We start from the raw sequence: 27,697 nt of genomic DNA, 5'->3' as shown, positions 1-27,697 counted from the left end.
CAGAGGTCCCTTGGCTTCGCCAATTACTACCAGCTGTTTATTCCACATTTCTCCTCCCTGGTATCTCCCATTGTGGCGCTGACCAAGAAGAATGCGAATCCTAAGCTCTGCCTTCCAGCGGCTGAAGAAGCTTTTACTAAGCTGAAGTCTACCTTTTTACTCCTTTTCCTCCCAGCCTGATACGGAGAACCGTTCACACTTCATTCGTTGGTGCTGGAGCAGTTCTCACTGAGAACTCTCCCCTGCAGGTTCTTCTCCAATACCTTTTCAGCCGCAGAGAGGAACTACTCAATTGGTGATTGGGAGCTTCTGGCCATTAAACTTGCTTTAGAAGAATGGCGTTATCTTCTGGAGGCTGCTCGTCATCCAGTCAGTATCTATACTGATCACAAAAACCTCCTGTACCTCCAGACTGCCCAGCTTCTCAATCCAAGAGAGGCTCGTTGGTCTCTCTTCTTCTCCAGCTTCAACTTTCTGATACGTCATGCAGAAAAGAATGTTAAGTGTAAAGCCAATGCTCTCTCTCATGCCTCGGATTTTGTTGGGGAAGATCCTGCTCCCCAACATATTGTTCCACCTGAACGCCTGCTACTCGCTGCTCCTGTGGATCTGTGACAGTTTCCTCCTGGCAAGACCTATTTCCCACCTGCTCTTCGGAAGAGGATACCGAATTGGGGACGGAACTGAGAAGGCATCTGCCTGCATCAAAACCCAGGCGAACAAGAAGCGCATGTCTCCTCCAATCTTCTCCCCAGGTGACACAGTATGGCTGTCTTCTAGGTAGGTCCATTTGAAGATTCCCAGCTATAAACTTGGTTCTCCATTCCTGGGTCCATTTAAAGTACTGAAGCGCATCAATCCTGTAGCATATAAGCTTCCCCTTCCTCCCTGCATGCGCAACCTGAACTCCTTGCACGTCTCTCTCTTGAAGCCAGTCATCCTGAACATCATCTCTCGGCAAGTGCCTCCTCCTGCTCCTGAGGCAGATTCCACCAATGTCTTCAAGGTAAAGGAGGTCCTGGATATGAAGACGGTTAGAGGGAAGCGGTTCTTCCTTGTCAACTGGAAGTGGTTCAGGCCAGTGAAAAGATCCTGAGAGCTCACGGATAACATCTTGGAATGTGGCCTTCTGCAAAAATTCCTCCAGTCTAAGAAGAGGGGGAGGCCGAAGGGGGGTACTGTAATGGGTGATCCTGTGACCCACGTTCTGGTTCGCAGGTGCACCCATGCCCCTCTCTGCTGCGCGGGACCCCCGCCGTCTTCCTTACCTTGCCACGTTCCAGCGCGGGCTCCAGAGATTTAAAGGGCCAACACACCAATAATTGCTGCTGGCCGGCTGCCTTTTCTGTTTAATGTTTCCCCTGCCGGATCTTTGTGCCTTACAGCCCTAGAGAAAGCTTATCTGATGCCCTGTGCTAGTATTCTGAATTCCTGTTGTGACCCCGGTTCTGTTATTGACTTTGATCCAGTGCTTCCTGTCCTGACCTTCAGCTATGTGAACCTGTGCTGCCTGTCTCGACCTCCTGCCTGTCCCCGACCACGATCTTGTCTTATGACCTTGTACTACACCATGACCGTCTGCGCGTACAAAGTTGTGCCTGTGGAGCGACCTGGTGGTACCACGGCGCAACAAATCCATTGCGGCGGGCTCTGGTGAAAAACGGGTGCCTGACAACAGTGCAGGAACACGGTGTGAAGGCTGGGGGTGTAATAATAATCATGTCAGATACATAAAACCTGCAGGACCAAGGACATGGCCCCTTAACATTCACTATAAGACCCACAGGCAAAAATCTCTAATAAGCTAATGTGATTGCGAGACGTTATGAATAAACAGATACAAGATAAGGCTGTTTATTGGGATACAAATAATAATCAGATTACACACTAGGTCCACTGTAAGACATAATTGTCAGAGAGTTTTGAGTTTTTACAGACACTATAGACAAATAAATGGCACATATCCAATCGAATAGAAGTCAAAGTTTTCATTACACTTATAATACTCCCTATTGTCATTCAGTGTGAATTTGCACAAGAGATACGAAATCTAATTTTCTTTTACAAAATGTTGAAATTTAAAACATTAAAGTGGCTTCTTTCCCCTATGAATTCTCTGATGAACCCGAAGGTTAAATTTACTAAAAAAAGATTTTTCACACTTTGAACATGAAAATGGTTTCTCTCCAGTGTGACTTTTTCTATGATGACGATTCAGATTAGATATAGAAGTAAAATATTTCCCACATTCAGAACATGGAAATGGGTTCTCCCCAGTGTGGCTTCTTTGGTGAACCTGTAGTTTGGCTTTGGTACTGAAACATTTCCCACACTCCGAGCATGTGTATGGCTTCTCTCCTGTGTGAATTCTCTGATGTTTAATAAGGTTTGAGCTTTCTGTAAAGCATTTCCCACACTCTGTACATGGATACGGCTTCTCTCCTGTGTGAATTCTCTCATGTGCAACAACATAAGCTTTATATAAAAACCTTTTCCCACATTCTCGACATGAATATGGCCGCTCTCCTGTGTGACTTCTCTGATGCATAATGAGACTTTTTTGTCTTGTAAATGATTTCCCACATTCTGAACATGAGAATGATTTCTCTCCGGCGTGTATGACATCGTGTTTAATAAAGTCTGATCTATTTGCGAAGCTCTTCCCACATAGAGAACATGAATAGGACTTCTCTACAGTATGAATTCTCTCGTGTTTTACAACACCGATTTTATCTGAGAAATATTTCCCACATACTGAGCATGAAAATGTCTTCTCCCTGGTATGGTTTCTTTCATGTTGCAGCTGCACCCACTTCATGCTAAAACATTTCCCACATATTGAACAAGAATAAGGTTTTTCATTTGTATGAATTCTGGCATGTGCAGTGAGAAGATATCTTTCTGTAAAACATTTCCCACATACTGAACAGGAAAATGGCTTCTCCCCTGTGTGAGTTCTCTCATGTCCGATAAGCTGTCTCTTTAGTATAAAGCCTTTCCCACATACTGTACAGGAATATGGTTTATCTTCTTTGTGTCGATACGCATGTTGATCCAGTGCTGATTTTCGGGCAAAGCATTTCCCACATACTGAACAGGAAAACGGCTTCTCCCCTGTGTGAGTTCTCTCGTGTCTAATAAGATGTCTTTTTTCTATAAAGCCTCTCCCACATACTGTACAGGGATATGGTTTATCTCCTTTGTGCTGATACTCATGTTGAATAAGTCCTGATTTGCGGGCAAAGCATTTCCCACATTCTGCACAGGAATATGGCTTCTCCCCCGTGTGAGTTCTCTCATGCCTAATAAGCTGACTTTTTTCTATAAAACCTTTCCCACATATTGTACAAGGATATGGTTTATCTCCTTTGTGCTGATACTCATGTTGATCAAGTCCTGATTTGCGGGCAAAGCATTTCCCACATTCTGCACAGGAATATGGCTTCTTCCCTTTGTGACTTCTCTCATGTCTAATAAGATGTCTTTTTAGTATAAAACATTCCCCACATACTGTACAGGAATATGGTTTCTCTCCCTTGTGACTATACTCATGTTTATAAAGACCTGATCTACTGGCAAAGCATTTCCCACATTCTGCACAGGAGTATGGCTTCTCCCCTGTGTGAGTTCTTTGATGTAGAGCATCTTTTTTCTTTGTAGTTGTGGTAGAAATTTGTGACTGATCAGGAGAAGGTTCTTTATGATTTAGGGGGTTGTTTGATAGATCTGTAGAGTCCAGCCCAGGTTTTACTTTAAGAATAATAAGGTTTTCTTCAGGGGAGCGCGCTGTGACTTCTACTTTACAGCTTAGTGATAAGTTGCCTTTTTCTTTTAGATTTTCACTAAGATTTTCTGTGAGAGATAATAAAAAAAATTATTTAGTGATTTAATTTTTTAATATTCTTATTTGCCTGCTATCTCAATTTTGGTGTAGTTCGAGAGGCACTTAAGTCATGAATATTACTTGACTTTTTAGTGAAGTAATTGCATGACATCCACGCTCAGGTCTTACATGAACTCAGAGAAAGCATATCTTGATTTCTCTAATTTCTCTCCCTCCCACCTTCTGATGACATCAGCTCACTGCAGATAGCCATTTCTCGCACTTGCACGGTTACTTTATTTGATCTATCAAAAGCAACAGGAATTCCCTCTCCACGCACTGAGAAGTGAAGCTGGCTTGCCGCGTCTCCATTTTCAGAATAGCTTGCTGGGGTGAGCCGACATCATCAGGAGGGAGGAGGACAGAGAGGATGTGGGAGGAAGCGTAGGAGCAACAAATGATGCTGATGGGAGTCGGGATGCAATGGAGCAAACATTAGGATTTGAAATCTCCCCTCCCTCCGAGACTCAGATGAAGAATCTGATCGGGAGCCAGGTAAAATTTCATATACACACATAAACGATCAAGGGTGTGAACATAGAATGGCTTTGTCCTCTTTACTACTCCAAATGTGGAATTGCATCGTCATCCTTACAATTTGTTCATTATCTGCTTTGGAGTGAAGGAGTTCCGAGCGCAACCCCTGCCTCACTGGACAATCTCTGGGTGTGCAGCTCCTCAGATAAGTACAGATAAGTCACCAGACCTGAACCCAATCGAGATGGTTTGGGGTGAGCTGGACTGGAACTCCATATAGACTGTTGGAAGACCATTTCAGGTGATTACCTCTTGAAGCTCATCAAGAGAATGGCAAGAGTGTGCAGAGCAGCAATCAAAGCATATACAAAGGGGGGCTGAAATGTGTATGCTGAATAATATCTGTGAGGGTTCTGCACAAATCATACAGGATCTGGGGGCCCAACAACTTCAGTGGCCCACCATTGGATTCCCCTGTGGGCCAGTCCAAGCCTGTGTGCTCCCTCCATTATCTTATCCTGCTCTCTGACAGATTAAGTTTACTCTTCTCTTACCTGGTGATGCGAGGGGCTGGTGGTCCTCCATCATGACGTCCTTGTACAGGTCCTTGTGTCCTTCTACATACTCCCACTCCTCCATGGAGAAATAGACAGCCACATCCTGACATCTTATAGGAACCTGACACACACAATGACACAGTCATCCCCCGGAGCCCTCCCTTGTGTTATTATATCATGTCCCAGCATTCCCGGCACCGCTCACCTCTCCGCTCAGCAGCTCAGTGATCCTGGAGGTAAGTTCTAGGATCTTCTGCTCATGTATCAGTGAATGAGGTGGAGGCTCGGTGATGGGGCTCTGGGTCCATCCTCCTGATACACGGGGGGTCACACACTCACCAGACGACTTCTTCACTACTGTGTAATCCTGTGTATGGGGAGACACTGATCACTACATAGATCCTAAGAATCCTTCACCTCTCCAGTCATTTCCCTGTTGTATTCCTAGAGATAAGAGCCGTGTCCTGGGAGTCTCTCACCTTTCCAGTTATCCAGTAGATGATCTCTAGGGTGAGATCCAGGATCCGGGCAGCCATGGTTCTGTCCTCCATCACTAGTGGGCCATTCCTCATCATGATGTCCTTGTACAGGTCCTTGTGTCCTTCTACATACTCCCACTCCTCCATGGAGAAATAGACAGCCACATCCTGACATCTTATAGGAACCTGACACACACAATGACACAGTCATCCCCCGGACACCTCCCTTGTGTTATTATATAATGTCCCAGCATTCCCGGCAGCGCTCACCTCTCCGCTCAGCAGCTCAGTGATCCTGGAGGTAAGTTCTAGGATCTTCTGCTCATGTATCAGTGAATGAGGTGGAGGCTTGGTGACGAGTCTCTGGAAGCCACTCCATTGTTCATGGAGATGGATGTTGGGAGTCACAGAGTCTCCCAGAGTTTTCTTCACTTTTGTGTAATCCTGTATAAAAACAATAATAATAATATAAAAGGTAAACAATTCCTTCTCAAAGCGAAATATCTAGATGTCTGACGATTTCAGATCTATTGGGATTCATAATGGCCTAATGGCAAAGTTTTGCAAAGATTCCCGTTGTCAAGTGTGGTCCCGGACACTCCAGTCACTGGGAACCCGGCTGTCCCTACACCACGGTCAGGCCCCGGTGGGGTAACTCTACACATGCTGCAAAGACAACCTGTCCTCAGTGGGCGTTGTCTCCTCTGTATCCCCCAACCATGCTCTAGTAACACCCATAAGCTGCTCTCAGGGAGGAAAGCTCCTCCTTCACCAAAACTGTCCCAGGGTGGACAGTGCAGTCACAGACCAGTAGTCCACGCAGCCACCCTGCAAGCCGTGTGTTGACTGGCTTGACACCTGTTCCAACTCTTTTTCCTCCCGTGCTACTATTAAATCCTCCTTCATTGCTTGAAGAGCTTTTTCACGCAGGCAGAATATGGCGATGGTAGTGCCAACAGTAGCATTGACCATATTGGTTGTATGTTAAAAGTAGTGCAGGGCCAAAAAAAATGTCCCTCGTGGAGACGCAGTTGTTGGTGCTGAAGTGCAGTTGCAGTTTGACTTACCTGGCCGTTCTGGAGCTGGAATTCACCTATTGCCTCCTGCTGCTCACCTACTCTTTTTCAGCATATGCATATTCACAAGTTAAATTCCACCGAGTTGGTACATCACGTATGAGGCAGTTTGTGGGAAGGCCAACATACAGTGTAGATTAGTGAGCAGCCAAAAACATGCACACTTCATGCAGCATCTCGGGCATGTATGTGTAATTGTTTGGATATCTTGGCACCAGCGAGTTATGAACACACACAAGTCAAAGGATGTGCATGAACCTTGCTAGGCCCAAGGCTACTACAACGTTACGGCTTGGTGATGGCAATGGTGGTGCTGCTGGTGGTAGCATCACATCCCCCAATCATTCTAATATATTTCATAGTAGAGCTTGTATCTCGTTGTCTTGGTTGCAGTACTGTAGAGACTAGTCATCCGATAATATAATATATATTAACACAGAGGAGTTTACCTCATTGGTCAGCAGGTAGATGATCTCCAGGGTGAGGTCTAATGTGCTCCTGGAGGTTTCATTCCTGTCCTTGTCCATCCTCGGTGGGTCACTCAGGAGAAGGAGCGTTCTGGAAGGATCTAGTACTGCAGGAAGATTTATGGAAAGGAGAAGCTCTAAGTCACACAGGGGACTACACCATGTGACATACAGGAACTCATTTTATGGGCTGGGAAGAGGATCTCTGAGCCTCCACCACATATTGGGGCACATTTACTATGGGTCCGTGGACCGCATTTTCGTGGGGTTTCCCGACTTTTTCCGGTTTGCGCTGCATTTAACTGGGGTTTTTGGTGTACATGATCGGATTTGACTTTCATGCGGCACAAATCGGGGGCGTGGCTGTCGGACAACCCGACTGATTCGGACTAAGCGCAGGATTTAACATTCAAAATTGTGTCGCAAGCCATGCACTTACATACACCGGGAAGAAGATGGTGAACTCCGGGGGAACTGAGTGGGTAAGCGACACAAGCAGGAAATTGGACACACGATCTTAGTGAACCGTGGCAGCTCCGAATCCTCTTTGGACAACGCACCTTGGGGATCGCGACAGGACGGGTAAGTAAATGTGCCCCATTGTGTATAGTGGGTTTCCTAACAGGGGAATGAATGCTGTATCCACAGTACAAGTCTCTGAACACCTCTGATATTAAAGGGGTTTTCTCAGGAAGACAAGTGTCTTATATGTCCTCAGGATAACAAAATAACACATTCTCTAATTCACTGTTAACAAAAATGTAGCATTTCACAGATATAATTCCACTCTGTCTCTATCAGTCCTGTTGTATATAATTTCAGTTGCCCTTAGACACGACCCTGTAACTTCTGACTTAGGGTGAGGGAAGCCATCTTGGTTCTATATGTGACGGACATGCAGCTGAGATTTCTGTCTCTCTCCTTCTCTGCTCCCTGCCTCTAGCCCCTGCACTCACTCACTTCCTGCCAGCAAACACATTGTGAGAAAAGCTGCAAGCTACAGACAGAGAAGTTCTTTATCCGGGGAGGGAGGCACCAAAGATCTCATAGTGCGAGAACAGACATGTAGCCAACGTGACAGTGTGTAATAGGCATCTCTTGGATCTCAACATCTCTAATCCATCTCATCTCTCTTAGTGTCAATACGATGTACATACAATATTCAGACGCTGGATGAAAGTGTATATAAACCTGCACCCTGATAATCTAACCACACTGTCAGCTCACAGAACTAGATGAATCATAATGTCCCCGCTCACAAGGAATCTTACACTGACCATCACTGACTGCTCTCCTGTCAGACGGGAGTTACCTGTAGCTCGGGCTCTCCTGTCAGGCGGGGGGTGTTACCTGTAGCTCAGCCTCTCTTGTCAGGCAGGGTGGGGGGGGTGTTTCCTGTAGCTCGGGCTCTCCTGTCAGGCGGGGGGGGGGGGGTCCTGTAGCTCGGGCTCTTCTGTCAGGCGGGGGGTTACCTGTAGCTCAGGCTCTCCTGTCAGGCGGGGGCGGGGGGTTACCTGTAGCTCAGCCTCTCCTGTCAGGCGGGGGGTTACCTGAAGCTCGGCCTCTCCTGTCAGGCGGGGGGTTACCTGAAGCTCGGCCTCTCCTGTCAGGCGGGGGGGTTACCTGTAGCTCGGGCTCTCCTGTCAGGCGGGGGGTTACCTGAAGCTCGGCCTCTCCTGTCAGGCGGGGGGTTACCTGTAGCTCGGGCTCTCCTGTCAGGCGGGGGGGTTACCTGTAGCTCGGGCTCTCCTGTCAGGCGGGGGGTTACCTGTAGCTCGGGCTCTCCTGTCAGGCGGGGGTTACCTGTAGCTCGGGCTCTCCTGTCAGGCGGGGGGTTACCTGTAGCTCGGGCTCTCCTGTCAGGCGGGGGGTTACCTGTAGCTCGGGCTCTCCTGTCAGGCAGGGGGTTACCTGTAGCTCGGGCTCTCCTGCCAGGCAGGGCGGTTACCTGTAGCTCGGGCTCTCCTGTCAAGCAGGGGGGTTACCTGTAGCTCAGGCTCTCCTGTCAGGCGGGAGGTTACGTGTAGCTCAGGCTCTCCTGTCAGGCGGGAGGTTACGTGTAGCTCGGCCTCTCCTGTCAGGCGGGGGGTTACCTGTAGCTCGGCCTCTCCTGTCAGGCGGGGGGTTACCTGTAGCTCGGCCTCTCCTGTCAGGGGGGAGGGCTACCTGTAGCTCGGCCTCTCCTGTCAGGTGGGGGGGGGGGGTTACCTGTAGCTCGGCCTCTCCTTTTTAGGCGGGGGGTTACCTGTAGCTCGGCCTCTCCTGTCATGTGGGGGGGGGGTTACCTGTAGCTCGGCCTCTCTTGTCAGGCGGGGGGGTTACCTGTAGCTCGGCCTCTCTTGTCAGGCGGGGGGGTTACCTGTAGCTCGGCCTCTCCTGTCAGGCGGGGGGTTACCTGTAGCTCGTCCTCTCTTGTCAGGCGGGGGGGTTACCTGTAGCTCGGCCTCTCTTGTCAGGCGGGGGGTTACTTGTAGCTCGGCCTCTCCTGTCAGGCGGGGGGTTACCTGTAGCTCGGCCTCTCCTGTCAGGCGGGGGGGTTACCTGTAGCTCGGCCTCTCCTGTCAGGCGGGGGGGTTACCTGTAGCTCGGCCTCTCCTGTCAGGCGGGGGGTTACCTGTAGCTCGGCCTCTCCTGTCAGGCGGGGGGTTACCTGTAGCTCGGCCTCTCCTGTCAGGCGGGGGGTTACCTGTAGCTCGGCCTCTCCTGTCAGGCGGGGGGGTTACCTGTAGCTCGGCCTCTCCTGTCAGGCGGGGGGGTTACCTGTAGCTCGGCCTCTCCTGTCAGGCGGGGGGGTTACCTGTAGCTCGGCCTCTCCTGTCAGGCGGGGGGTTACCTGTAGCTCGGCCTCTCCTGTCAGGCGGGGGGTTACCTGTAGCTCGGCCTCTCCTGTCAGGCGGGGGGTTACCTGTAGCTCGGCCTCTCCTGTCAGGCGGGGGGTTACCTGTAGCTCGGCCTCTCCTGTCAGGCGGGGGGTTACCTGTAGCTCGGCCTCACCTGTCAGGCGGGGGGTTACCTGTAGCTCGGCCTCTCCTGTCAGGCGGGGGGTTACCTGTAGCTCAGGCTCTCCTGTCAGGCGGGGGGGTTACCTGTAGCTCGGGCTCTCCTGTCAGGCAGGGGGTTACCTGTAGCTCGGCCTCTCCTGTCAGGAGGGGGTTACCTGTAGCTCGGCCTCTCCTGTCAGGAGGGGGTTACCTGTAGCTCGGCCTCTCCTGTCAGGAGGGGGTTACCTGTAGCTCGGCCTCTCCTGTCAGGCGGGGGGTTACCTGTAGCTCGGCCTCTCCTGTCAGGCGGGGGGTTACCTGTAGCTCGGCCTCTCCTGTCAGGCGGGGGGTTACCTGTAGCTCGGCCTCTCCTGTCAGGCGGGGGGTTACCTGTAGCTCGGGCTCCTGTGTGGGCTGCAGTCATTTCTTTCTCTGTCCTGCTTTCTCTCTTCTCCATATCCTGTGAACTCCCGCGCCATACAGTCACAGAGACACCAAGTATACCTCAGCCAGATCTCTTTCATATACAACACAGGCACAGGCACATTTCCCTCTGTTCCGCCCCCACAGCCTCCTCTGATTGGTCAGCATGCCTGTCAGTATGACAAGAAAGGAAGGAAGCAGCTAGAGCAGGTTGTCATGACAACACAGCTCCGCCTTCTAATATTAACCCCTAGATGCCAGTTCTCTCCTCCCTGGTGCAGTGTTTTCCTCAGAATCTGCCGGGTGTCACGTTATGTGGTAATAATTCCTGAAAGCTTTAACTTTTCCAGGTGATTTTGAGATGGTTTATTCCTGACACATTGTACTTCATGTGAGTGGAAAAATTTTGGTGATATTTTCATAATTTTTAGTCAGATTACTTGGATATGTGGATAAATAATAATAATCTTAGTAATAATAGCGGCATCAAACTCTGTAACGCTTTACATATGATATAAGACATATACAAACAGTCATATAAAACAACAGGAGTGAGTCCTGATCACAAGAGCTTACAGTCTATGAGAATGATCCCATGTAATGCCCTCAGTACACAGTATATATATTACATGGACCCCTCAGTACACGGTATACATATATCCATATACATTACATAGACCCCTCAGTACACGGTATACATATATCCATATACATTACATGGACCCCTCAGTACACGGTATACATATATCCATATACATTACATGGACCCCTCAGTACACGGTATACATATATCCATATACATTACATGGACCCCTCAGTACACGGTATACATATATCCATATACATTACATGGACCCCTCAGTACACGGTATACATATATCCATATACATTACATGGACCCCTCAGTACACGGTATACATATATCCATATACATTACATGGACCCCTCAGTACACGGTATAAATATATCCATATACATTACAAAGACCCCTCAGTATACGGTATACATATATCCATATACATTACATGGACCCCTCAGTACACGGTATACATATATCCATATACATTACATGGACCCCTCAGTACACGGTATACATACACTCACCGGCCACTTTATTAGGTACACCATGCTAGTAACGGGTTGGACCCCCTTTTGCCTTCAGAACTGCCTCAATTCTTCGTGGCATAGATTCAACAAGGTGCTGGAAGCATTCCTCAGAAATTTTGGTCCATATTGACATGATGGCATCACACAGTTGCCGCAGATTTGTCGGCTGCACATCCATGATGCGAATCTCCCGTTCCACCACATCCCAAAGATGCTCTATTAGATTGAGATCTGGTGACTGTGGAGGCCATTTGTGTCCAGTGAACTCATTGTCATGTTCAAGAAACCAGTCTGAGATGATTCCAGCTTTATGACATGGCGCATTATCCTGCTGAAAGTAGCCATCAGATGTTACAGGGTACATTGTGCTCATAAAGGGATGGACATGGTCAGCAACAATACTCAGGTAGGCTGTGGCGTTGCAACGATGCTCAATTGGTACCAAGGGGCCCAAAGAGTGCCAAGAAAATATTCCCCACACCATGACACCACCACCACCAGCCTGAACCGTTGATACAAGGCAGGATGGATCCATGCTTTCATGTTGTTGACGCCAAATTCTGACCCTACCATCCGAATGTCGTAGCAGAAATCGAGACTCATCAGACCAGGCAACGTTTTTCCAATCTTCTACTGTCCAATTTCGATGAGCTTGTGCAAATTGTAGCCTTAGTTTCCTTTTTCCTTTGCTGAAAGGAGTGGCACCCGGAGTGGTCTTCTGCTGCTGTAGCCCATCTGCCTCAAAGTTCAACGTACTGTCCATTCAGAGATGCTCTTCTGCCTACCTTGGTTGTAACGGTGGCGATTTGAGTCACTGTTGCCTTTCTATCAGCTCGAACCAGTCTGCCCATTCTCCTCTGACCTCTGGCATCAACAAGGCATTTCCGCCCACAGAACTGCCGCTCACTGGATGTTTTTTCTTTTTCGGACCATTCTCTGTAAACCCTAGAGATGGTTGTGCGTGAAAATCCCAGTAGATCAGCAGTTTCTGAAATACTCAGACCAACCCTTCTGGCACCAACAACCATGCCACGTTCAAAGGCACTCAAATCACCTTTCTTCCCCATACTGATGCTCGGTTTGAACTGCAGGAGATTGTCTTGACCTTGTCTACATGCCTAAATGCACTGAGTTGCCGCCATGTGATTGGCTGATTAGAAATTAAGTGTTAACGAGCAGTTGGACAGGTGTACCTAATAAAGTGACCGGTGAGTGTGTATATATATATACACATTACATGGACCCCTCAGTACACAGTATACATATATCCATATACATTTCATAGACCCCTCAGTACACAGTATATACATATATCCATATACATTACATAGACCCCTCAGTACACGTTATACATATATCCATATACAGCCCTGATCCCCTGATGACGCTGGTTTAACCGGCGAAACACGTCAGGGGGGCTAGAGTGCGTTTTTTAAGTGTCATGTTTGTGGCTGCGAATAAGTAGGATTACTGCAGGGATCCAAAAATGAAAAGTATATCTTGAGTTGATACTCATCTTTCAGACTATACAGCGTCACGACAGCAGCCCAAACTTGGAGTTTTAAAATATGTGTGATCATAGTCAGGTTATATTTTACTTTGGAATTATTAAAAGTTAAGTTTTAGGCTTGACCAAGAAGGCATTATTCTGTCCTAGGACAGACTTGTAATTAAGGTGTTAAATTGCCTTGGCAGTCTTAAAAGGACTAACTATTCTGTAGACTTATACAGCAGCCTCTACTCCCTGAAAACAAAGATGATGAAGCTGCAGAGAGGTTCCCACAAGGTACCACTAACACTCTCGATCCTGCAGCTATGCCCCTCTGACGGAGGACAAGCTGCTCTCTGGTGCTAAATCCTTCAGATCCAGCAGGACTCCAGATACTGACAGTCTCCCAGTCCCCTACAAGGAGATGGTAACGGAGAACTAGAAGCCACCGTTATTGAGGCAAGAAATGATTACCGTCTTGTACAAGTGGAAGGGTGAGAGGTGCTACCTTAAGAACTGGCATCCAATCTCTCTGCTCAACGTGGACTACAAGATCCTGGCCAACAAGTTGAGAGATCATCAATCGAGATCAGACTTATATCAGGCATATCTGGTCGTAGAATTGTAGACAGCGATTGTAAGAGGCAGGGTGCAGTATATCAAAATACACTGTGTGCAAGCGTCCCTGGTCAGCCTGGTACAGGAGAAGGCTTTCGACCAGATCTCACCCAAGTTCATGGCAGGGTCCCATGTAAGTTTGGTTTGGATAAGATGTTCTGTACCTTTGTTGACCAGATGTACCCTGATATCCACAGCACGATGTTGGTGAACAGCTGGAAGACTGACCGTCAGACAAGGCTGCCCTCTTTCACATAAAGCTGTTTGTAGAGTCTATCTGTCCGAACAAAGAGATCCCTCGCTGCACATGGACAAGCATGCAACAAGGTCAAGTGCTCACTGTACATCATTAACCAGCATTTGGTGACTGCACTCGCCAAGAACTGCGATGAGTTCAGACGGGGTTAATGGCAAAAGTCAACTGCAAGAAGTCGGAGGCCATACTTATTTTGCCCCTTCACATTTCAATTGGACTTTATCAAGGTTCTGGGAGTTTTGTTATGGAAGGAAGACACGGCCCTAATGTCCTGGCAAGAATGCTTATCTAAAGTCAAAACCAGACTGGATTGTGGGTCCCAGACAACTCTACATGGATAGGTAATGGTCCTGCTGAACTAGTTGCTGCCTTGGCATCTAGTTAAGCAGGGCCATTACAAGAACCATTTTCTTGGTGTCCGCAGCTCAAATATGTACAGAGTCAAGTGAACAGAAATGCCCAAGGGGGTAAGAGCCTCCCCAACATCTTCACATTGCTTTGGATTTCTTTTGTTAGAGACTGTTTGCACAATACTGTGAGGACCATCAACAGCTGTGGGGGAATGACCAGTTCTTGATTCTTCCTCCTGCCATTTTGCAGGGGTCACAGATGAGAGTGGGATATCTCATTCCCTTACAAGTGGGACACCCACTAGAATTACACCAGAGCAGTCAGTTTTGTGAGGGATCACCAGCTGTAGGAAATTATACAGGATCTGTGGAAGCCAAAGACTATTCATATGCTCATCCAAGCTGAGGGCTTATTGAAGCCTGTTCCAGGGGTCACCCAGGACATGGCTTAGACCATCTGAGCTAATGTGTTCTGCAGCAGAATGTTCAGTAGGAACAAGGACGCCCACAACTTGAGCAACACTACCCTGCACCAGGTTTGGGACGTTAGACACCCTGGAACACAAACTCAAGACTCTGTGCATAGGATTTTTTTACATACCATGCCTTACTTTCTAGATGAGTCCAGGGTCCCCACACCATTAGGGTTATCCAAGATGCCTGGAGTCTTATTAACTGTTTAAAGGGTGCCATTTCGGGATTATGCAATCACAAGTAGACAAAGAAGAGGAGTAGATCTGAATGGGAATCCACCCTGGTCCGCTTCTTTGTGGAGATAACACCACTGAAGCAGAAGTCTGTATCTTTACTATAAGGACGCAGTGAATACAGGTCAGACATCATGTCTGGCTTGAAGGACCCCATACTGTGAGCCTGGAGGACTCCCCCTTGAGGCAAATACCTCCACAGGCGTCGCCTGCGACCCATTGAAGTGTGTACTCACACGTGGCATCTGCATTGTTTTTACAAAGGCTCAATGAAACGCGTAGGCCCAAATTTTCTAAAAACAGTGCAAACTAAACTATGTGCCGTTGCCTGTGTAGTGTGAAGGCTGCGCCAGATTCATGATTTGTGGTACACTTTCTTCATGAATCTGGAGCCCCATGCACTGCTTCAACAGAGTGCACCATTTTTTTTGTAGCAACTTTAATATGGGGTATACAACACACCTCTGTCGGACCTTGCATGTTAAATTTAACGCACAGTCCGGCTGAGCACCAGGACAACCATTTCAGTGCAGAATTTTGTGCCGCGTGGGGTATAGTGCAAAGTCAAAGAAAACTGGTGCAGGGGCTTCAGTAAATCTGGGCCATAGTAACAGCAACAAGCACCTGGTTTGTTGCATTGTGAACATTCAAAACATTGGGGGTCATTTACTAAGGGCCCGAATCGCGTTTTTCCAATGGGTTACACGAATATTTCCGGCGATTTTCCCTGAATTGCCCCGGGATTTTGGCGCACGCGATCGGATTGTGTCGCATCGGCGCCAGGTTGCACGCAATGGAAATCGGCCGTAAGAAAACCCAACGGATTCGGAAAAACCGCCGCATTAAAAAAAAAGTGTCGCGTGACACACGCTTACAATGCAAACAATATGTGAGAACCCACCTTCAGGGTGCGAACACACATTCAGTTTTTCAGATGCAGTTTTCGATGTCCAAACCCAGAAATGGAGTTAAAGAGGAACAGCACCTTTCAATTATTTGTCTCAACCCATTATGATCCACACCTGCTTTTGGCTCCATAAACTGCATGTAAAAATCTGAACATGTGAACGCACCCTCAAACTTTTTTGCCCTCATTTTAGAGATTATGGGACTTTTTGCATAAATTATTCTCTGCACATCTAGAGGCTTGAGGTTCTTTCATTCTTCTTTGGCTCTAGTTTAGTTATATTGAGTGTTTGTAAAGCCTTAAGCCTCGCGAAGACAAGATTCTTAAATATACTCAGATTCACAAAATAACACATTCTCTAATTCACTGTTATTTACAAAAATCCTGCATTTCACAGATATAATTCCAACCTGTCTATCAGTTCTGGTGTATACAATTTTGGTTGACTTCATTCCAACAAATAGCAGCGCAAACACACTTACTGTACAAGCTACGGACAGATAAGGGGAGGGAGGCACCACAAAGCTGGCAGTGTTTTTATGGCTGAGATAGCAGAGCTGAGAATGTCATTGTGTGTAATAGGCATCTCATGGATCTCATTATCTCATATCTGTCTAATCTCTCTTTTTCTGTGTGTCAGATACAAGGGAATGTTCAGAAGCAAAATTAAAGTGTATATAAACCTGTACCCTGATAATCTAAGCACAATAAGGCTTATAAGTGTCCGGCGGCTGCATTTCCGTCGGGTTTTCCGACTTTTCGGGGACCGCTCCACCGGACAGGCATTTACAAGCGGATTGTGTCGCACGCGATCGGATTTTGGTGCATCGGTACCGGCTTTGAAGCGACAGAAATAACAGGCTGCGCTGCCGGACGATCCAACGGATTTGGATTGAGTGCAGGATTTAACATTTAAATTGTGTCGCAAAACATACACTTACATGCACCAGGAAGTAGAAGGTGAACTCTGGCGGAACTGAGCAGGGAAGCGACACATGCAGGAAACCAAGCGCATGATCTTAGTGAATCGCGATGGAGTCCATGAGCGTCGGACAACGCACAGCGGAGATCGCGACAGGACCGGGTAAGTAAACGTGCCCACACAGCATCTCATAGCATAGAGGATCAGGGGTCTAAGTAAAGGCAAAGAATATAAAGGGGAAGAGGCTAATGTGCCTGAAAAACCAAAAGAGATTAAAAACCTGAGAAAAGCAAAACAACCAGAAAATGTAACATGTATGTCCACTCAGTGCTTGACTCATAAGAAACACATATGTCAAAGTATGTATGGACAACTTCATGAGGGAAGAGAAACCCTCTTTCATGAACGAACTAAAATCATTTACAGAAGAGAAGGTTGCCTCCTCTGTTGCTGTTAAAAATCGCAGCTGCCCCTTCCACGCTAAAAATATTTTTTTAGAACGGAGGGACTCCCAGGTAGATTCCTGGTGGATCTGCGAGGTAGTTCTCATTACCAATTGATGATGCTGAGAGCATAAAGATAGGCATTAGAACCAAAAAATTTTTCTGCCTAGACAAAAAGATCATTATTCCTGCGACAGTAAGGAAGGATCTTCAATGGTTGCTGAAGGGAGTATTTTGGCAAAATCAACCATGCATTATGATACAAATGCAAGCAAGACCGGATGGGGAGCAGTCTTCCATTATCACCTCGCTCAGGGCTGTTGGCCAGGAAACCTGTCCGGAAAATCCTTAAACTGTCATGCAGTTTGGGAAGCTCTGAGCTCAAATTCCATCCATCTGGTTCATCAACACCTATTAGTGACAAAATTTCAACGGAGACCTATCTAAAAAGACAGGGGGCACAAGGTATTTCTCCCTAGCACTGAAAATATTTTCCTGGGCTTAGAAACATGGTCTCTCCATCTAAGCTACCCACCTAAAGGGGGTAGAGAACAAGGAAACAGATTTTCTCAGCAGGAAGGAAATCCATCCGAACGAATGGTGCCTAGATTGGGAAACTTCCCACTATCTAACATTACAATAGGGTACTCCGCTGACAGATGTTTGCCACAAGAGAGAGCTTCAAGCGCCAACATTACTTTTCTCTGGAAACTCAAGAGGCAAGAGAACATCTGAATGTATTCTCTCAATACTGGGACATGCTGCTCGCATACGTCTACCCCCCCTATTCCCCTAATCGCAAAGGTTCTGAAAAATATCCATTATGACAAGGCAAAAATAATGTAAGTCTGCTCGAATTGGTCAAAAAAAGCTGGTATCTGCTCCTGAAAGCAATATCTCTGCAGGATCCAATTGTCTTCCCAATATCGAAGAACCTTCTGTTCAAGAGTCCTATCTAGCTTCCGGATCCAGGAAAACTGAAGTTGTCGGCATGGATCCTAGTCTGAATATTTAAAATCCCAGGGACTCTCCGCCAGTCTTATAAAAGCCCTGATGGCAAGTAGGAAGCCTGTTTCGTTAGCAATATACCATAAAATATGGAAAAAGTTTGCTTCTTTTTGTAAAGAGAAACCTCCATTCCAGGCTAATCCTAATATTTTACAGATACTAGAGTTGGGACTGTTTACCATTACTCTGAAATTCTAAGTTTTGGCTCTCTGTGCCTCCTTTGACTGTTCCCTCATTGATCACAAGTGGGTTAAAAGATTTGTCTCTGCAGCTGCCAGAATTAAACCTCAGGTCCTCAAAAAGATTCCTTCGTGGGACCTTGCTTTGGTACTTAATGCTTTGGCTAAAGAACCCTTTGAGCCAGTTGAGAAAGCTAACATTAACACTTTTACTCTGAAAACCACCTTTTTGATAGCTATTAGAGATGTAGCTCACCCAAAGAACCATACAGTACATGCATATTCTTGATGAGGATAATTATTGAGGATAATACTCACCTTTGTTCCCAAGGTGGTCTCTAGTTTCCACAGAGATCAGGAAATCTCCTTACCATCATTCGACGAGAACCCATCAAACAGAGAACTAGAGTGGTATTCGCTGGATGTAAGACGGATTGTCATAAAATATTTCAGGCTACTGAAACCTGGCATGTTCATCATAACCTTCTAATTCAGTTTCAGGGAAAGAACAAGGGGAGGAAGGCGTCCAAAGCGACAATTGCACGGTGGCTAAAAATTATCTCTACTTGCTACAAATTACAAGGGAATCCAGTCCCTTCCAATCTCAAAGGTCACATGCTGTATGTGCTTCTCGGGCAAAAAAAAAACGGGGCCTTGTTGGAGCAATTTTGCAAGGCCACAAAATGGTCTTCTACATCTACATTCTCAAAACACTACTGCCTAAACTTACCTCTTTCTTAGCCTTTGGTAGAAAAGTTCCCACCCTAAATAAAGGACCATCCTATTTTGTAAATCTCCAGGTGGGGCCGTCTTCGGGGGACGAGGTGGAAATGGTGAATTAGAACTAATGGAAAGGGTCAACATCTGCACGGAGTTTGTATGTTCTCTCCATGTTTACGTGGGTTTCTGCTGGGTCCTCCGGTTTCCTCCCACACTCCAAGACATACTGGTAGGTTGATTAGATTGTGAGCCCCATGTAGGACAGGGCAAGCTCTGTGCAGCGCTGCGTAATCTGCAGGTGCTATATAAATAAGGGAATTACTGGTGAATACTAATTCACCATTTTCTATCCAGAAGCCTAGTATTCTAACTTCATGTGAGGTGAAACCCGTTACCATCCACATTCTGGCCGTCCATAGAAAGTAAAAAAGGTATTTTTTCAAATCCAACCCAACCAATGTGATATATTTTAATAAATGCCCATGTGGCTTTTTATATATTGGTGAAACCATTCAGCCTGTTAAGTATAGAATAGGAAACCATGAGTCCACCATTAGATTTAAAAACCTATTTTTACCTATTTCCCATCATTATCACACAAAGTCACATACTATTACGCAACTGTAATGTATGGTGATATAGCAACTTATATCTGATGATGCCACCAGTCATACAAGATTCATATTTTGGTCACCCTCGAACATACATTTCACGTATGTATTTTAACTTCTCATCATAAATTTACTGATTATGTATATTCCTCCCTCTTAAGAAACGTGTCCAGAAGTGACTGAAGTATCTACATGGCTTCCACCTTAACTGGAGAATACCAAGAGGTGAGACACTTATCCCCCTTCATTCACGTGCTAGTGATGACTCCCACAATTTTATTGATTTCCAACAGTTAGTAAATATATTTTTCTTTTTAAAGAGAACAAAACAAGATATCCCGGGGTAAAATTAAAGGACATACAGAAATCAAAGGTAGAAGGAGTCCGTCCACACACACTATACAACTTATCCGCTATCCCCAACGAGCGACTTCTCAGACCAGAATCCACACGATTTTTGTACGTAGGTGTGGAAAGGTGGAGGACCAAGTGATAGTTACAATTGCAGCCAAATAAAGCTTTCATTTTGACTTGTGCCGGGCAATGGGTCATTGAGCAGTGCTATAATAGGTTTCTTATGTAGGGAGACTCCTGTTAATTTGGGTATAACAGTCTCAGAATCTGTTTATGGATTGATTCTCCCCAATGGGCTGTGGATCTCTGCAGCTCCTCCAGAGTGACCTTGGTCCCCTCCCCCCCGTTTGGGCTGTCAGAGGGCAGCCATGTCTTGGTAGGTTAGCAGTTATCCCATACTCCTTCTGTTGACAGATGATCAATGGATCAGCACTCCAGGAGATGTTCTCCACCGGTGGGCTCCGGATGGATTTCTCAGACCAATCTCAGTCCTGTGGTTGGGACTCCATATGGTTCAATGGGTGCCTTTTAGTTATTTTTGATGGTTCCATGCATGAATTGTGTGCCGGGGTCATAAAAGATAGATCAGATCATATTTCTACCCTTTTTGCGAGCCCAGGCAAGCTTTTTGATAGTAGACGTGTGGTGGACATCATCTGTCCGCAAACAGTGATCCCTTGTGTCCTGTATAACACTATGTGCCATGTGCATGTAGCCTTATATAGCAGCCCCTGAAAATCCGCTATGTATTGTGTGCAGACAACCTCTCCTTCATTCGAAATAAAACATTTATTTTTTGTGTAAACGAGCTCAAGAGATACAAAATTATTTTTTTTTTTCCGAAAAAATTTGGAAATGTAAAACATTAAAGTGGTTTCTTCCCGAGATGAACTTTCAGATGACTACGAAGGTTACCTTTACTATGAAAACATTTCCCACACTCTGAACATGAAAATGGTTTCTCTCCGGTGTGGCTTCTCTGATGGTCCATATATTTAGATTTGGTGTCGTAACATTTGCCACATTCCGAACATGAAAATGGCTTCTCTCCAGTGTGGCTTCTCTGATGCTGCCTGAGACTAGAGGAGGAGGTTAAACATTTACCGCACTCTGAACATGAAAATGGTTTCTCTCCAGTGTGAAGTTTCTGATGTTGCTTCAGACTAGATGAAGAAGTAAAACATTTGTCACATTCAGTACATGGATAAGGTTTCACTCCAGTGTGGATTTTCTGATGGTCAATCAGGCTAGGTTTAGAAGTAAAACATTTGTCACATTCAGAACATGAAAATGGTTTCTCTCCGGTGTGACTTTTCAGATGACGCTTCAGACTTAATGAAAAAGTAAAACATTTCCCACATTCAGAACATGAAAATGGTTTCTCTCCAGTGTGAGTTCTCTGATGGTCCATAAGACTAAATTTCGAAGAATAGCATCTGTCACATTCGGTACATGAATATGGTTTCACTCCAGTGTGGATTTTCTGATGGTCCACGAGTCTGGGTTTAGAAGTAAAACATTTATCACATTCAGAACATGAAAACGGTTTCTCTCCACTGTGACTTTTCTGATGACGCCTCAGACTTAATAGAAATGTAAAACATTTGCCACATTCGGAACATGTAAATGGTTTCTCTCCAGTGTGACTTCTCTGATGGTCCACAAGGCTAAATTTAGAAGAATATAATTTGCCACATTCAGAACATGAAAATGGTTTCTCTCCAGTGTGACTTTTCTGATGATTCTTCAGGCTATATGAAGAAGTAAAACATTTGCCACATTCAGAACATGAAAATGGTTTCTCCCCGGTGTGACTTAGCTGGTGACTCTGGAGTTTGGCTTTAGTAATAAAACATTTCCCACATTCTGAGCATGCATGTGGCTTCTCTCCTGTGTGAGTTCTCCTATGAATAAAAAGGCTTGAGTATTCTATAAAGCACTTCCCACATTCCGCACATGGGTACGGCCTCTCTCCTGTGTGACTTCTCTCATGTGCAACAACATGTGCTTTATGAGAAAAACTTTTTCCACATTCTCGACATGAATATGGCTTTTCCCCAGTGTGAGTTCTCTCGTGTCCAATAAGAATTCTTTTTTCTATGAAACCTTTCCCACATACTGTACAGGAATATGGTTTCTCTTCTTTGTGACGATACTCATGTTTATAAAGTCCTGATTTACTGGCAAAGCTTTTCCCACATTCTGCACAGGAGAATGGCTTCTCCCCTGTGTGAGTTCTTTGATGTATAACAAGACCCATGCGTTGTGAAAACCATCTCGCACATGTATCACATTGAAAACTTTTACCATCTTTTTGCTTTTTAGTTAGTGACTCGGCAGGAGAAGGTTCCTTATGATATAGAGGACTGTTTGATAGATTTGCACGATCGTGTCCTGGTTGTCCATTAAGGATAATGTGGGCTTCTTTGGAAGAGCGTGTGACATTTTCTTCTACATTTTTACTTCTTATATTTTCTGTGAAGGATAACAAAAAAAGAAATAAGCGATTAATAATAATTATTTATTATAAGTTTTTTTTTTAAATTCCCAACTTTTTTTTTAACATTCTTATTTGCCTGTAATCTTACATGCAGTTTTTGGTGCAGTTCAAAGGGCACATATGTTATGGATATGTCTTGATTTTCTATTGAAGTTATTCAAGAAGAAGTCAATCTTTGCATGATGTCCAAGCTCACGTCTTACATGAACTCAAAGAAAGCATTTGATGTGTATTCCCTGGCAGCGCACCATGAAAAATACATGTCTAGCGTCTCAGATGACATGATATTTACTGGTTATGCCTATCTTGCCAGCTGCGGAAATATGACCAAAATAAGATAAGCCAATGAAAGCTAAGAGTAGTACCTCGGGGGGGGGGGGGGGGCTACTCCCTCCTAAGATAGATAAAAGTAGATTACAAAATTTTACTTGGAGACCAGGGGTATCTGTGCGATTCATTCTACAGGATAGTAGGGAAGCAGCTTGGTGGGAAGACAACAACGGTTGGCACAATTATTAGAACACTAGATGACTGTCAGTCTTCCTTGGTCTGTGGCTCGATGTAAAATCTTACCTCGTAAGGCAATGATGATTCTAAGAAAGGTCAGGAATCAGAATCTACACAGAAGGACCTGGTCACTGACCTCAAGCAGTTGGGTACACAGTCCCAAAGGTTACTGTTAGTAACACACTACCCGGTCATGGATTAATATTCTGCAGAGCTTGCAAGGTCTCCATGCTCATGCAGCCCATGTCCAGGTTCCCCACTGACCAAGTGGATATGATCCAGAGAGAAGGTCATATATTTTGATGTGACCAAAATAGAACTTTTTAGTATCAATTCAATTTGCTGGATTTAGAGGAGGAAGAAGGATAATTACAACCCTAGGAACATCGTCCCAAACGTGAAGCCTGAGGGAGGAAACATTGTACTGTGGAGGTGGTTTTCTGCATAGGGGACAGGACGACTGAGGATGAATGGGATCATGTATTACAAGATTTTAGACAAAAACATCCTTCCATCAGTAATTGATACTCAAAAGGCTACTGCTTGAGCCATACATCAAAAAGATATATATATATATAATAAAAACCAAAAGATCATTCAGTGCTCCGATATCAAACTGACTCAGAACTGTCCCTATCCACTAGGACTGGTTTAGCCGCACTCCGGTATCAGTTATATAAATAAATACTGAAACATTGTGCACTATGTACAAGTTCATGAAATGCAAAAAGAGTCACAGCATCGCCATAGATCATACACCAATGCATATGAATAATGAGAAAAGATCAGTGATAACATTGAAGATGGGTCGTGGTTGGGTCTTCCAGCATGACAATGACCCAAAACACACAGCCAGGTCAACTAAGGAGCAGCTCCGCCCATATGAAGCATCTTGAGGTCCTGGAGAGGTCTCAACAGTCTCCAGACCTAAACCTAATCATAAATCTTTGTAGGGAGCTGAAACTCAATGACGCCCAGCGACAGCCCCGAAACCTGGGAGATCTGGAGAGGATATGAATGGAGGACTGGGCCAAAATCCCTACTGCAGAGCAAACCATGTGAAGAAATACAGGAAACTACCAACCATTTGTTTCTATACCAGATATTATGTTCTGTTTTTCTATGGGATCTAATACTTATTTCATGCAATTCGTTATTTAAAAATTATACAATGTGATTCACATGTGGGTCAGTCCAAACCTGTGCTCCTCCATCCATTTTGCTTATTCTGCTCTCAAATAGGACAAAATAAATCACATGACAGGACCAATTCAATTCTTACCTGGTGATGTGAGGGGCTGGTGGTCCTCCATCATGACCTCCTTGTACAGGTCCTTGTGTCCTTCTACATACTCCCACTCCTCCATGGAGAAATAGACAGCCACATCCTGACATCTTATAGGAACCTGACACACACAATGACACAGTCATCCCCCGGACCCCTCCCTTGTGTTATTATATAATGTCCCAGCATTCCCGGCAGCGCTCACCTCTCCGCTCAGCAGCTCAGTGATCCTGGAGGTAAGTTCTAGGATCTTCTGCTCATGTATCAGTGAATGAGGTGGAGGCTGGGTGATGGGGCTCTGGGTCCATCCTCCTGACACACGGGGGGTCAAACACTCACCAGACGACTTCTTCACTACTGTGTAATCCTGTGTATGGGGAGACACTGATCACTACATAGATCCTAAGAATCCTTCACCTCTCCAGTCATTTCCCTGTTGTATTCCTAGAGATAAGAGCCGTGTCCTGGGAGACTCTCACCTCTCCAGTTATCCAGTAGATGATCTCTAGGGTGAGGTCCAGGATCCGGGCAGCCATGGTTCTGTCCTGCTCCATCCCTGATAGGCCATTCTTCATCATGACGTCCTTGTACAGATCCTTGTGTCCTTCTACATACTCCCACTCCTCCATGGAGAAATAGACAGCCACATCCTGACATCTTATAGGAACCTGACACACACAATGACACAGTCATCCCCCGGACCCCTCCCTTGTGTTATTATATAATGTCCCAGCATTCCCGGCAGCGCTCACCTCTCCGCTCAGCAGCTCAGTGATCCTGGAGGTAAGTTCTAGGATCTTCTGCTCATGTATCAGTGAATGAGGTGGAGGCTGGGTGATGGGGCTCTGGGTCCATCGTTCTGGCTCACAGAGATGGATATTAAGAATCACAGAGTCCTCCGGAGTCTTCCTCACTATTGTGTGATCCTGTGAATGAAGAGAAATAAAAGGTTAAATAAATCATTTCAGGATGTCTGATTATTTTGGATCTATGGGAAGTGTAATTCATGCTGAACTGGTTCACTCTACTCTAGGCAGGTCCATGGCCCTTTCCATTTGTAGGTGATGTCTCCAGAACAGACAAGTAATAAGACAGAGGAGTTTACCTCTCCGGTCAGCAGGTAGATGATCTCCAGGGTGAGGTCTAGTATTCCCCTAGAGGTCTCATTCCTGTCCTTGTCCATCCTCGGTGGGTCACACAGAAGGAGTGTGCTGGAAGAATCTAGTACTGCAAGAAGATTTATGTAAAAGAGAGGCTCCAAGTTATACAAGGACCACATCAGACGGGGGGGTTACATGTAGCTCGGGCTCTCCTGTCAGGCGGGGGGTTACCTGTAGCTCATGCTCTCCTGTCAGGCGGGGGGTTACCTGTAGCTCGGGCTCTCCTGTCAGGCGGGGGGGGGTTACCTGTAGCTCGGGCTCTCCTGTCAGGCGGGGGGTTACCTGTAGCTCGGGCTCTCCTGTCAGGCGGGGGGTTACCTGTAGCTCGGGCTCTCCTGTCAGGCGGGAGGTTACCTGTAGCTCGGGCTCTCCTGTCAGGCGGGGGGTTACCTGTAGCTCGGGCTCTCCTGTCAGGTGGGGGGTTACCTGTAGCTCGGGCTCTCCTGTCAGGCGGGGGGTTACCTGTAGCTCGGGCTCTCCCGTCAGGCGGGGGGTTACCTGTAGCTCGGGCTCTCCTGTCAGGCGGAGGGTTACCTGTAGCTCGGGATCTCCTGTCAGGCAGGGGGTTACCTGTAGCTCGGGCTCTCCTGTCAGGCGGGGGGTTACCTGTAGCTCGGGCTCTCCTGTCAGGCGGGGGGTTACCTGTAGCTCGGGCTCTCCTGTCAGGCGGGGGGTTACCTGTAGCTCGGGCTCTCCTGTCAGGCGGGGGGTTACCTGTAGCTCGGGCTCTCTTGTCAGGCGGGGGGTTACCTGTAGCTCGGGCTCTCCTGTCAGGCGGGGGGTTACCTGTTGCTCGGGCTCTCCTGTCAGGCAGGGTTTACCTCTAGCTCGGGCTATCCTGTCAGGCAGAGGGTTACCTGTAGCTCGGGCTCTCCTGTCAGGCGGTGGTTACCTGTAGCTCAGGCTCTCCTGTCAGGCCAGGGGTTACCTGTAGCTCGGGCTCTCCTGTCAGGCGGGGGGTTACCTGTAGCTCAGGCTCTCCTGTCAGGCAGGGGGTTACCTGTAGCTCCTGCTCTCCTGTCAGGTGGAGGCTTCTTACAGCAGGGCTGTCCTGTCTCTGGTGTCAGTGTCATGTGATGGTCGGGGTCTCCTGACTCCTCTGTGTTGTGCCCAAGTCATTGCTCCAGTTCCTGTCAGCTCACAGCCACATTGTCCTCTGTTCCGCCCCACAGCCTCCTCTGATTGGTCAGCATGCCTGTCAGTATGACAACAGGAAGCAGCCAACACAGTGCAGGTCGTCATGACGACAAAGCACTGCCTCCTACTCTTAACCCCTAGATTCCAGTTCTCTCCTTCCTGGTGCAGCCTTTTCCTCAGAATTTGCCGGGTGTCACGTTATGTGGTAATAATTCCTGAAAGCTTTCACTTTTCCAGGTGATTTTGAGATGGTTTATTCCTGACACATTGTACTTCATGTTAGTGGAAAAAATTGGGTGATATTTTCATAATTTTTAGTCAAAGTTTCTAACAATACCCTTTTTGTTGTTTTATATACATTACATAGACCCCCTCAGTACACGGTATATACATATATCCATATACATTACATAGACCCCTCAGTACATGGTATACATATATCCATATACATTACATAGACCCCTCAGTACATGGTATACATATATCCATATACATTACATAGACCCCTCAGTACACAGTATACATATATACATTACATAGACCCCTCAGTACATGGTATACATATATCCATATACATTACATAGACCCCTCAGTACATGGTATACACATATCCATATACATTACATAGACCCCTCAGTATACAGTATACATATACCCCTATACATTACATAGACCCCTCAGTACACAGTATATACATACACTCACCGGCCACTTTATTAGGTACACCTGTCCAACTGCTCGTTAACACTTAATTTCTAATCAGCCAATCACATATCGGCAACTCAGTGCATTTAGGCATGTAGACATGGTCAAGACAATCTCCTGCAGGTCAAACCGAGCATCAGTATGGGGAAGAAAGGTGATTTGATGCCTTTGAACGTGGCATGGTTGTTGGTGCCAGAAGGGCTGGTCTGAGTATTTCAGAAACTGCTGATCTACTGGGATTTTCACGCACAACCATCTCTAGGGTTTACAGAGAATGGTCCGAAAAAGAAAAAACATCCAGTGAGCGGCAGTTCTGTGGGCAGAAATGCCTTGTTGATGCCAGAGGTCAGAGGAGAATGGGCAGACTGGTTCGAGCTGATTGAAAGGCA

The 27,697-nt window shown here is 46.2% G+C and overlaps 3 protein-coding genes and 1 long non-coding RNA gene across 6 annotated transcripts in view; 1 reads left to right on the top strand and 3 right to left on the bottom strand.

Annotated features, from left to right (window-relative positions):
- LOC140120871 (uncharacterized) overlaps window positions 1-27,697 on the bottom strand; it is a 67,088-nt gene that overhangs the window by 29,428 nt on the left and 9,963 nt on the right. The gene's annotated exons all lie outside the window — the stretch shown is intronic.
- Window positions 1,839-27,697, bottom strand: LOC140120789 (uncharacterized). Its single transcript, XM_072139732.1, has 12 exons — window positions 26,467-27,697; window positions 25,412-25,533; window positions 24,786-25,232; window positions 24,304-24,673; window positions 20,882-22,489; window positions 18,330-18,503; window positions 17,449-17,553; window positions 14,775-14,838; window positions 14,600-14,718; window positions 13,241-13,353; window positions 4,915-5,053; window positions 1,839-3,852 (listed from the first exon to the last, which is right to left on the bottom strand). The coding sequence occupies exons 4-12, from the start codon at window positions 24,386-24,388 to the stop codon at window positions 2,087-2,089; spliced, it is 4,173 nt and encodes a 1,390-aa protein (XP_071995833.1). The 5' UTR covers window positions 24,389-24,673; window positions 24,786-25,232; window positions 25,412-25,533; window positions 26,467-27,697; the 3' UTR covers window positions 1,839-2,086.
- On the bottom strand, window positions 5,082-10,496 carry LOC140120892 (oocyte zinc finger protein XlCOF29-like). The gene is made up of 4 exons (XM_072139926.1): window positions 10,311-10,496; window positions 6,922-7,046; window positions 5,397-5,840; window positions 5,082-5,284 (listed from the first exon to the last, which is right to left on the bottom strand). The coding sequence occupies exons 1-3, from the start codon at window positions 10,375-10,377 to the stop codon at window positions 5,604-5,606; spliced, it is 429 nt and encodes a 142-aa protein (XP_071996027.1). The 5' UTR covers window positions 10,378-10,496; the 3' UTR covers window positions 5,082-5,284; window positions 5,397-5,603.
- On the top strand, window positions 10,585-20,327 carry LOC140120910 (uncharacterized). 3 transcript variants are annotated; one of them, XR_011854001.1, is made up of 3 exons: window positions 10,585-10,661; window positions 19,822-19,885; window positions 19,981-20,327. It is a non-coding gene; the product is annotated as an uncharacterized lncRNA (long non-coding RNA). The 3 variants fall into 3 exon arrangements; XR_011854000.1 differs by having other exon boundaries at window positions 10,605-10,693; XR_011853999.1 differs by having other exon boundaries at window positions 10,605-10,734.

The sequence above is a fragment of the Engystomops pustulosus genome, chromosome 3 (genome assembly GCF_040894005.1).
Source record: "Engystomops pustulosus chromosome 3, aEngPut4.maternal, whole genome shotgun sequence".
NCBI classification, from domain to species: domain Eukaryota; kingdom Metazoa; phylum Chordata; class Amphibia; order Anura; family Leptodactylidae; genus Engystomops; species Engystomops pustulosus.
This window is presented reverse-complemented; position numbering and strand designations above follow the sequence as displayed.